Below are 12325 nucleotides of genomic sequence, written 5' to 3' on the forward strand. Positions count from 1 at the left end.
ATTCACAAAATACTGTTTCTCTACAATAGTTGAATGGCATACCACAGGTTTCTCAGAACATTTGGAATGAATTAAATTGTTGGCCTTTAAAGGATTAAAGGATTACATTTATTTTTAACGTCAATTCCACACAAGGTCCAACCGAAACTTGACTTCCGCTTTTAACCCAACTCCTCTGGAGAGGTGCGGCGGGCTGCCCAGGGAGCTGTTGTTGTGGGCGGTTAACTGCTTTGCTCAATGGCAAAATGAAAAAAAAATCACCTTGTCGGCTTGGATTAGCAACCTTTCGGTTACTGGCCCAACGCTCTAACCACTAGGCTACAAAGATCAGCAGAAGATATCTCACAATTACTGAATCAGGGTCTACTCAGAAGAGGAAATGTCAGTTAGTACAGTAGTTTCTTAGCTTGGCCTTGTTCTGACCAATAAGTCTGCTTTTATTACATGATTCTGTCTCTGGTCATGTTGATGTGTGTGTGTTCTCTGTGTTGTAACATCCATTACATATGGGGCATCAGGTGTGTGTAAATCTCAGCGCTACTAATTGGGTTTTCCGTGCGGGACTTGTGTGTTCCGGGGATTACACTGGTAATGGGGAGTGGGAATACTAAATGAACACCGATTTCGGCATGAAAATCCCATGGAATTCTCCTATCGGGATTCACCTTTCAACTTCACAGTTATTACACCATTCACACTGATTTGCAGAATTTTAGGATATGGATCAGAAACAACTCACTGGCAAAAAAGCTTACTTTCTCTTCCTCTCTTTTTTCTTAGTCTCTCTCTCTCTCTCTCTCTCTCTCTCTCTCTCTCTCTCTCCCCTCTCTCTCTCTCTCTCTCTCTCTCTCTCCTCTCTCTCTTCTCTCTCTCTCTCTCTCTCTCTCTCTCTCCCTCTCTCTCTCTCTCCCTCTCCTCTGTGTGTGTGGTGTATGTATAATAGGGTAAGTAAGGCCTATTGTCTAGAGATGTTAGTTTCTTCTGGTGTCTTGCAGATTCTGCTGGTGTCTTGCGATTCCTCCCAGCTCACTCTTCCCTGAACTTCCCTGCTCCGTCTTTGTCTGGGAACAAGTGTTGGTCAAACAGGGCTTTGTTTGTGGTCAGTCAATTGGTGCACCACTGAGAGTCTGGGCCAGGACAAAGACATGTGTGTGTGTTTCTGTGGACTATGAGCAGCTGTGTCAGATCGACGGAATAAAGACTCACCATGACGGAGTAGATGGCTTTACCTAGTGACCTACAATTAGTTAATGATGGTGATAACGATCATAATAGCCATAATTATAAACAAGAAAAATATTATTTTGCTTTCACAGAATTGAGTATTATAGAATATTTGCATGACACACTTTTAATTTAATGTAATATGTTTGCGGAGTTGGTCAGGGGTGAAGGGACATCCCACACGTAAATATTTTCAGGAGATCTTGAAAGCCTAAGCCGCTGATAGAATCCCCAAATTCTATTAGGGAACATTGTCCTTTCTCCCTGTCCTATTCCCTAATCCTGTTTCTGGGATGGGCCATTAGCTCAATTACCGCTATCTCACACAGAGGTGGAATCTGCACTGCATAGCCAAGGACACAACAACACAGAGAGAAAGAGGGAAAGAGAGAGAGAGGGAAAGAGAGAGAGAGAGAGAGAGAGAGAGAGAGAGAGAGAGAGAGAGAGAGAGAGAGAGAGAGAGAGAGAGAGAGAGAGAGAGAGAGAGAGAGAGAGAGAGAGAGAGAGAGAGAGAGAGAGAGAGAGAGAGAGAGAGAGAGAGAGAGAGAGGGAGAGGGAGAGGGAGAGGGACAGAGAGAGAGAGGGAGGGAGAGAGAGAAAGAGAGAAAGGGAGTAGGCTTAAGAGAGGTAGAGAGAGAGATGGAGCTTAAAATTGGAGGGAAGGAACAAGAGAGCGACTGAAATAAACTGAGAGAGAGAGGTAGAGAGAAGGGGGATGGAGAGATAGTGAATAAGAGAGAGTAAGGGTGACGAGAGATGGGGAACAGGGGACAAAGGGAACTGTCCAAATGGCCTAATGGCCGTTTGTTCTGCTTGTCAGTGTTTGTGATGCGTGTTAGGGCAGTGTGTAGCGTGTGTAATGTGTAGAGTGGGGGAGGGGTTAGCAGTTTTGCATATTATGAGAATGGGCAGGGGGATATTACATGTGGAATGGTTGGGAGTGTGTTTACATTGCGTTCGGTGTGTATGTGTGTGCACATGACATGTGCGTACATCTGTGTGTGACATTGGTGCAGGTAGAGGTGGTATGCTTGGTAAGATGGCAGATGAGCAATAAGAGACTGTGCATATCTGGGGCCCAGGCTGCCCAAGCTGTTTAAAGCTGGCATACATCTTTGTTTGCCACTGCCACCCGTCCAGACGGAACACAGAGATGTCCCCTCTCTACCAAGATAGATATCCTCTCTACCGTCTCTCCCTCCCTGAATTCCTTTCTCTTTTACATAGAAGGCATATTCCTTTAAATGGCTTATTTTCAATACAAAAAGAGCAATAGTTATGTATTAGACTTTTTTAGGCAGTGCAATACACTCTTACAAAAAAGGGTTCTAAAAGGGTTCTTCGGCTGTCCCAATAGGATAACTTTTTTGGTATCAGGTAAAACCCTTTTTGGTTCCAAATAAAACCATTTTGGGTTCCACGTAGAACCCTCTGTGGAAAGAGTTCTACATCGAACCCAAAATTGTTCTACTTGGAACCAAAAGGGTTCTACCTGGAACCAACAAGGGTTCTTCAAAGGGTTCTCCTATGGGGACAGCTGAATAACCCTTTTAGGTTCTAGATAGCACCTTTTTTTCTAAGAGTGTACTGTGAGTCTTACTGCTTGGCAAATGCTGCCATGCTCCTGACATGCTGTCTGAGTGTGTGTGTGTGTGTTTTAGTTGGTGTGTGTGGGCGTGTCTTCACAGCTTGGCACAGTGGAGTTATTTTAGGCTCTGTAAAGAGATCTGCTCAGAGTGGTGCATTTCCCTAGAGAGATGCAGTAAGCAGGGGAAGTTTCAGCACACGTTTCCTTCCATCCAGTCTCATGTTTCACTATCAAACCTCACTGACTCTCTGTGTGTGTATGGGTGTCTGTGCCACCTCTGTGTTTGTGCCAAGCTTTCTGCCCCCTTCGCACATCTAACACTGCATAAGTGCCTCAGCAGTGTCCTCTGCTTAATGGGGTTTAATACTTTGGTGCTTGTGTTTGTGCGTGTGTGCGTTTGTGAAGGGAGTGTGTCGACACGGAAGTAGGGAGGGTGTACTATGTTACAGCATGTGTGATGGCAGTATGTGTGTGTATAATGTGGTGTGATATGGTGTATGTGTGTGTATGTCTGGCACAGTGTTTGTGGGAGCTCACTTTCTCTATCTTCCTCCTTCCTCTCTTGTTCTCTGATGGCTCATGGCTGGTTACATGGCTCTGACATTTCCCAGTGTTAAAAGCTGGCAGCATGTAACATTACTGCTCTCTCTCTCTCTCTCACTCTCTCTCTCTCTTTCTCCTCTCTTTCTCTCCCTCACTCCTCTTTCTCTCCGTCTGCGATCTTAACACACTGCTGCCAAGCGCTACAGTCATCTGTCTCTCTCTCTGTCTCTTTCTCTCTCTCTCTTTCTGTCTGTCTCTGTCTCTCTCCCTCACACATTCTGTCTCGTTCCATCTTCTTCAGCTCTTTCTCTGAGCTCTGGGCAGTCTTCTTCAATGAACTGAGCGATGGCTGAATTAGAAGCAGGCTGTTAGGGCTCTCAGAAGCCTACATTTCAGACACTTCCAATCATTTCAACTTTTTCCAATACTCTTGCACATCAATAAATGTCCATGTGAGAAGAAACAACTCTCAATGGAAATGCAAATAAAACATAGAGGTTAGACCCTCTGCAGGTGGCATCAATTAGCAGACATTTTTGACAATTCTAATTGTCCATAATTTACTAGCTAATGCTAGACTTCCCAATCTGTGGGTTGTGAAAGATAAGTGTGTGTGTGCGTGCATATGTGTGTGTGTGTGAGTTCTCCCAGTGCTCAGACAGTGTGCTAGACCCAGACAGAACACCAAGGGGTCTGAGTGTCCGGGGGAGGGTCTGAGTGTCTTAACAGGATTATCCTACCCAACCACTGAGTCTCACGCCTTTCACTCACCAACCCCCTTCTCACACAACCCAGTAGCAACTGTTGGCCCCTCACATACACACATGCTCATACACGCAGAGCAGAGAAGTCTTTCTCTCTGCACACCTTCCTACCTCACACACTATATACAGTATATCCACCACAAAAAGGAGAGAAAAGTTGTGTAAGAAATATGTCAATGGGAAATATGACGCCCCCCTCACACACACACATGCACACACACACTGAGACACACACACACGGCACACTAACTGATGGATTTTTTTGGTGACAGTATTGACCCTTTGTTTTTTGGATGTGCAAGGTAAATTGCAGTTGGGGAGGATAAAAGTAGTAAGGTAAACCATAAATCCCTTTTAGTGTTGTCTCTCATTTTCTGGGTTCCTACTGCCAGTCGTTAGCTGGAGTATGGAGGCTTTAGTGACTGACCCCTGTCTGTTGATTCAATGGACTCTACAGCCCTTTATCACAAAATTGCTTGTTATCTGGAAATGTATTCTGGATAATTATTGCCAATGTGATATTTATCTTGTCTGGCAGGATTGCATAGCTAAATATTTTGGCTTGTCATTCTGAGAATAAAGTAGATGGATCCATTTTCTATTTTATTTGAATCAAGTAGCTCATTTTAATTGGCAAATAATGAAAGGTTAATTTCCTGTATATATTTCCCTTTTTAGTGAAATGATATGGTCTAACGCTCACCTGTTAGAGCTTGATTCCTCAAGCTCGTTTAAGGCTCACCTTAGTCTCGTTTTAGGCTTATGTGAGTCTCTAGAGTAATTAGTCTGAAGGGGAACCAACCTGTGGATGGTCGCTGGGTATATGGGCTGAATGACTCACTCACAGGTGGACCAAGATACCACAATACACCTCACTCTTGTTGTGTGTTTTACCATGCCTATCTGTGTGTATAGTTACACATTTCAGCATTAATCTGTTTACTGTCTAAATGTTTGTATTTCTGTGTGTGTGTGTGTGTGTGTGTGTCTGTGTGTGTGTTTGTGTGTGCGTGTGTGTGTGTGTGTGTGTGTGTCTGTGTGTGTGTGTGTGTGTATGTGTGTGTGTGTGTGTGTGTGTGTGTGTGTGTGTGTGTTTATGTGTGCGCATGTGCATTTGTGCGCATTTGGGAGAATCTGTGTATTTAGGCTAGCAGAGCAGTGGAGCAGAAATCTTTATTGGATAATCAGTACTGGGTTTTTCTCAAAGCCGTGTGTGTGTGTGTGCGCGCACGCATGCACATGCCTGTGTGTGTGACTGTGCATGAGTCTGCATCCATATAACTGGTTTCATATTAAAAGGCTTTCAGCGGCGGCCCATTTATGATCTAATCTTGTAAATGAGCTGATGGAGGAGCGGGCTTAATGAGATTACACATGCATTGTGAAGCGGACCACAGGTCATTGTCAGAGAGCCATTCAAAGTCAATTATTGATTTAAATGTTCCTTTGCTGTCACAAGCAGCGGAATACTTCACTGGGCCGCGATTGAGAGGGCAGTTCTAGTTATGCACCGCGAGAGGATTTTCTTTTGGTGTGTGTGTGTGCACCACCACTCAGCGTAAGGGATTATAACACAGTTATACTGACTGTCGATTTGACTTCTGTAAAAAATAACAAAACAAAGATTAGAGGCATACATTTCTTAGTCTGCCTTAGTACTGTAGTAATATCTGCTATGCTTAGTGGTGGTGTGTTTCTCGGTTAGGGGTTACTTCTGTACATCAATGGGAGTGTGTTCTCTGCAGAGTGTTCTCTGCAGGCACAGTGGTCATTGTTTGCTTTGTAGCAAGCTGAGAGGCTGCTCACAGTCAGCTGGGATAACAGTGTCCCATAGCAGGCTAGAGGAAGCTGTGATCCCCCCCCAAACACACACACACATACACACACAAACACACACTTTGCATGTCTGGAGTCATGTCGCTAATGTGGGGCATGACCTCGATAAGAGTTGCTCTCCTGTCTCTTCTTATTTTTGTCAAAGATTATCAGCCTGATAATTAAGATAGATTTCCCCTAAAACCATATGATGGCTTCCTAAACATATATTAGATCCGTAAGACAGTCAAGCACGAGTCAAATGCAGCACAGCTGAATTGAGCTGAACTCTTTTAACTCATTTCCTTTGGGCATCATTATTGTATATTATTTAATTCATTGATTGATGTTGTGAACATGAGTCTAACTCTGTGTCCCCTCTTCCTCTTTGTCCCCCTGCAGGTAAGGAAGAGCCCAGTACCTACACCTGCACCACCTGTAAACAGGCCTACGGCAGCGCCTGGTTCCTGCTGCAGCACGCCCAGAATACCCATGGCTTCCGCATCTACCTGGAGAGCGAGCATGGCCATGGCAGCCCCCTCACTCCCCGCATGGGCAGACCCTCCTCCCTGGGCGGGGGTGCAGATTGCCCCTCGCAGCCCCCCCTCCACGGCCTCCACCTGCCCTCCGAGGCCAGCCCCTTCAGCCTCCTCCGCATCCCAGGATCAGGCTCGGGGAGCCGGGACGGAGGGGGTGGACAGCAGCGTTTCCCCCCGACGCCGCCGCTGTTCAGCCCACCTCCGCGCCACCACCTGGACCCCCACCACCTGAGCCCAGAGGAGCTGGCGCTGGCAGCCCACCATCCGAGTGCCTTCGACAGGGTGCTGCGCCTCAACCCCCCCATGCCCCTTGACCCACCATCGGCCATGGACTTCTCCCGCCGGCTGAGGGAGCTGGCGGGCAACACCTCAGGGTCCACTCCCCCACACTCTCCCAACCGGCCCAGCCCTATGCAACGGCTGCTCCAACCATTCCAGCCCGGTGGAGGAGGTGGAGGATGTGGCGGTGGGGGCAAACCTCCCTACCTGTCCACCCCCCCTCCTCTGCCTCCCTCCATGCAGTCCCCCTCGGGTTCCCATACCACCCCCACCACGCCGCTGCCCTCCTCGGGCCCCCAGCCTTCTACTCCTCTGAAGACCAAGTCGTGCGAGTTCTGCGGCAAGAGCTTCAAGTTCCAGAGTAATCTCATCGTGCACCGGCGCAGCCACACGGGCGAGAAACCCTACAAGTGCAATCTGTGTGACCACGCCTGCACCCAGGCTAGCAAGCTCAAGCGCCACATGAAGACGCACATGCACAAGTCGGGATCGCCCAACGCCGAAAAGTCGGAAGATGGGCTCTCTGCAGCCTCCTCACCCGAGCCGGGCACCAGCGAGCGAATGGGCAGCGCCAGCAGTGCCCTCAAGTCAGTGGTGGCCAAGCTTAAGAGTGAGAACAACCGCCTGCGCCGGGAGAATGGGGAGGAGGAGGAGGAAGAAGAGGAGGAGGAGGAAGAGGAGGAAGAAGAAGAAGAGTTGGAAGAGGAGGAAGAGGAGGGGGAGGAGGAGGAAGAAGAGAAAGTGGATGGAGTTAGGAGGAACAACAGCTACCACTTCAGCTTGAGTCTGGAGGCAGCGCGACACCATGAGAACAACGGCAACATTGGGAACGGGGAAGTTGTGGGTCGTCTGGTAGGAGGAGATGAGGGTTCCATCCCTCGCTCGCTGCCTGAGGTGATGCAGGGCATGGGGTTGGCGGCCAGCATGCAGCACTTCAGCGAAGCTTTTCACGTACACAAGCGCAGCGCGCTGGGCCAAGAGAACCACACACACCACCACCACAACCGCGAGCACACACAACGGCAGCTGTGTGACAAGAATTCAGCGCTGGAGTCAGATCGCGGCGAGGGGGGCTGCATCTCGGCTGTGGCCATCAACGGGCGCGGCACATCCCCCAGCGAAGCAGCCTCGGTGGGCCTCTCCAAGAAGCTGCTCCTGGGCAGCCCCAGCCCCCTCAGCCCCTTCTCCAAACGCATCAAGCTGGAGAAGGAGTTTGACCTGCCTACACCCACCATCCCAAACACAGAGAACGTCTACTCCCAGTGGCTGGCCGGCTACGCCGCCTCCCGACAATTTAAGGACCCCTTTCTGAACTTTGCGGGGGACTCCAGACAATCGCCCTTTGCCTCTTCTCCCTCTGAGCACTCGTCGGAGAATGGCAGCCTGCGCTTCTCCACTCCTCCTGGGGAGCTGGATGGGGGGGTGTCGGGCCGCAGTGGGACGGGGAGCGGGGGAAGCACGCCCCACCTGGGGGCTCCGCTGACTCGACCTGGCTCCAAGGACGGCAGCCGCCGCAGCGACACCTGCGAGTACTGTGGCAAGATTTTCAAGAACTGCAGCAACCTGACAGTGCACCGGCGCAGCCACACAGGAGAGAGGCCCTACAAGTGCGGGCTGTGCAACTACGCCTGCGCCCAAAGCAGCAAGCTCACACGCCACATGAAGACACATGGGCAGATCGGCAAGGACGTGTTCAAGTGTGAGATCTGTCAGATGCCCTTCAGCGTGTACAGTACCCTGGAGAAACACATGAAAAAATGGCACAGTGACCGCCCCTTGAGTGCCGAAATTAAGTCGGAGTAGTGGGGGTTTCATCAGCCCTCCCTCTCTCCCCAGTCCCCTGTAGATTCTCCCCTCTTCTTTCACCAGTCCGGTGGAAGCTAAGACAACGTGCTCTGGACCAGCACACCCCGTTTCCATTACTCGTTGAATGCATGATCTGTATCGGGGCAATACTATTGCATTGACGCAAAACTTCGAGCCTTTCTCTTGTGCAATAATTTACATGTTGTGTACTTATTTTCTTTTTCGATTATCCTTTCCCATTTTTGATAATTAGACAGCATGCATGGTATGTTTTGGCTAATTAAAAAAAATAGAAATTGTCCCTGGTTGGTTAGTTGTTGAGTAAAATGTGTTGCTGTTTTCTTGTTCTGTTTTTATTTTCAAAAAAAGAAAAGACAAGAATGAAACGACCATGCTGCATACCACATATCATGTACAGTCTTCAGCTTAACCCTCTCTGGACGACCTGGGAATCGCACTTAACCTTCATCTTTCTAAAAGATGTTCTGTCCCCATGGGGTTAAAGAATAATCTATGAATTGGCTTGATTACTAAAGGCAAAGCAGTGACAGCCTTTGGATTTCTTCAAAAAGACAAGGATGCGTTAAGATTTGAATTTGTACTATCATTTGGTAAAACAAAAAAAAGAGTGCCTTTGATATCTTGAAACTGCATTGGTCAATAATATTCCTATTTGCTATGTATTATAGTATCTTTAAATTGTGAGGTTTTCAGCAGGCACGGTACAGGCAGTATTGTGTATAACTGAACTGTTTGTATATTTTATTTCTGGTACGGAGGTACTGAGCACAAAGATGCTCTGTAAAGTACAATCCTAAATTCGTGGGACTTTTATAGTGTTGTGAGGACTTGAGAGCTGTCATGTATTTGCAGTAGCACAAAACCTATGATGCTGCTTGGATTTATCAGTGCGGGAGTAGGCAGTGTCTAAGCTCCCAGCACACCAGACGATACGAGGACATTCGAATGAATACAAGCTAGTCAGAAAAGTTACAAATAATTAGAAGCTAACAGAATGGTGTGCTTGGGGAGGGGTTTCATAAAAAATAAAAAAATTACAATACATTTAAACGTTCTATCCATCTATGAATTGCCTAAACTTAAAATAAATACAAATATTATTTAAGGAAGATAGTTGTACCCATGCCAGGGCTCTTGAAAAGGAGGAGTGGAGACAAGACAAAATAATCATAAAGGAGTTTGTAATACAGGGCAGATGTACCATTATTTGCTAAAAAAAATTGTACTGTTTGCTGTTTGTGTTGACGTGAAAGGAGTTTTTTCTTCGTTGAGTTGCAGACATCCGCCCCAGTCGATGGTGAAATAGCACTTGTCACTCTGCCTCAGAGTCTGTACAGATACTCTAAAATTGTCTAACGTTGGTACAACGTCGGTACAGCGGTTGAGTCTAAAGTTAGACTGTCATTTATAGGACAAAATTGTCCTATAATTGCACTGTTCAATTTTCCCAGTTTACAGGTATACGCTTAAGGGAAAAATTGCTAAAATGCTGACTGATGACTAAGATTCAGTTGTTTTATATAGTAACGAATACAGAATCTGTTGCCTGCCACTCCACTCCCCACCCCCACCCCTTGACCCTTATCCTTCACCTCTGACCATTGTTATTTAACCCCAAGAAACCCCAGAAAAGCACTCAGTGCTGTGACTGGGTAAAAACTCCCTCAGCTAGATAACAAACTTGCTGCTCACACTGCAAGTTTTTTTTTTTGTACAAATCTTTTTTTTTTGTATAAATATTAAAAGGACTTTTTTTTATAACACTTCATTATCTTTAGGGGAAACTGTATTTAAGTTTGTTGTTGTTTCTCTTTTTCTCTCTGTCTTGGTGGTGTTCAGGACTAGATCACAGTATATATAAAATGGAGAAAAAATATGTGACTTTTTATTTTGCCTTGGCACTTCGCGGCTCTTCAGGTTGAATAAAATTTGCATTGGGGAAAGGCTTAAGATTATATATGAATATATAATAGAGAACTTAAATATAGGAAGATGCACACTCATGTCAATTCCTATGCTTAAACACATTTATGGTCTACTTTTTTCTGTATGTCTAGAATGGTATTTGAATTCAATGTTCACTTAGAGTAGGCACTATAGTATTTATATTGAGGCTCGTATTTTTAACTGTTGCTTGTTCTCTCTAAAGGTATTTACGTACCTTTTTGGTAGTGAAAAAAAATAACAAGCTGCCACGGTATATATTTTTAATTTGGCAGGATAATATAGTGCAAATTATTTCTATGTTTAAAGAAATTAAAGAAAACCCAATAAAAAAATAATTAAGTATGTGGCATTGGGCGCAGTGGGCCATAAGATGGCTGCCGCGCTGGTTCCTGCTCACACAGGTGGTTGTACATATCTTCTTTGGTTTGGTTTGGACCTCCTCCCCCTGCTGCCATTCTGTAAGCAGTAATGCAAGCTGACGTCGGGCTGTTCTGTTTTGTGCTTCTGTCTTTCCCACGTATCCCACCTGACTACATTCCAACATCTTAAGAAGAAAAAAATGAACTTACTTCATATGCAGTACATCGATTTAAAAAAGCATCAAAATAAATGAATTTGAAAAATAATCAATGTTTTGCAGGGTTTTTTTCATTGCCAAATACTAAATGGTGCTTTATATTTAGATTGGATATACTTTCATATGCAAAGCATATTTAAAAATGAAAATGAAATGGAGACGTGGAGAAGCCTGCTTGAGTTGAGACTTTTTTGTAAATGGCAATGCGGAATATTTTGTTATCAGCATTTTCTATTCTTGTTCTGAGAGCTGTTTGTTGTAACTTGAACTTGACCTTTATCTTTTACTATGGGAGTTGCTATTTATTATTACCTATGCTCTGTTCAAAACAGAGGCATGGAATGGATCATTTTTTGTTTTCTTTTTCTTTTTGGTTCTAATATTATTTCTTTATTTTTTAAAGAGTGGCCTAAGGTCATTGGACAAATTTAGCTATTTTTGTTGTATTTTTTTCTGGTCTCTGTTCAGTTGTATTGGGAAAACCACTGTCTGTGTTTTCTGGCAGTCTGCATTATCCTGTTCACACACCCATTTTGTCCCTTTATTGAAAAACAATTAATAAAAAAAACTAAAGTATAATTCTGTTGTTTGTGCGTCATGTGGCTAGACATTTGGAGCAGGCCAAGTGTGTGGATGACATACAAACATGAGCGGGTGGGAGTATGTCTTTCTGTGTGTATGCCACAGTAGGTTGGTGCCACCTTAATTGGGTAGAACGGGCTTGTGGTAATAACTAGAGCGGCATTCGTGGAATGGTAACAAATACATCAAACACATGGTTTCCATGTGTTTGATACCATTCCTGTTGCTCCGTTCCGGCCATTATTATGAGCCGTCCTCCCTTTAGCAGCCTCCTGTGGTGCATGCGTGTGTGTGTGTGTGTGTGTGTGTGTGTGCGTCTGTGTGTGAGTGTGTGTGTTTGTGTGTCACAATTGTTTCGAGTATGCATATGGCCTATATGAAATGGGGACTATCCTGGTGTCATGGTTGCCCTCCCCAGCCAGTCGTACGGCTTGTATAGCATGTGTGTCTAAATGAGATCATACAGTCTTGAGCTGTACTCAGACTTGCTGAACTTTCCCCCATGCCTCCCTCTGTTTCTCCTCAACCTTCCCTTCCCTCTGGCCCTGCACTGGTTTGTTTTGCCCTGAGGGGGAGAGGTGGAGTGACAGGCTGAGCAATGGATGTACAAGGGTCATGTGACTTATGCTGTGTCGCCTAA

The 12325-nt window shown here is 45.8% G+C and overlaps 1 protein-coding gene across 1 annotated transcript in view; it reads left to right on the top strand.

Annotated features, from left to right (window-relative positions):
• LOC121553763 (B-cell lymphoma/leukemia 11A) overlaps positions 1–11682 on the top strand; it is a 44880-nt gene extending 33198 nt beyond the window's left edge. The window contains exon 3 of the mRNA XM_041867140.2: positions 6337–11682. Within this exon, the coding sequence (XP_041723074.2) occupies positions 6337–8555 (2219 nt within the window). The 3' untranslated portion in view covers positions 8556–11682. The remainder of the gene's footprint in view (positions 1–6336) is intronic.
• The last annotated feature ends 643 nt before the right edge of the window (positions 11683–12325 follow it).

The sequence above is a fragment of the Coregonus clupeaformis genome, chromosome 37 (genome assembly GCF_020615455.1).
Source record: "Coregonus clupeaformis isolate EN_2021a chromosome 37, ASM2061545v1, whole genome shotgun sequence".
NCBI lineage: Eukaryota > Metazoa > Chordata > Actinopteri > Salmoniformes > Salmonidae > Coregonus > Coregonus clupeaformis.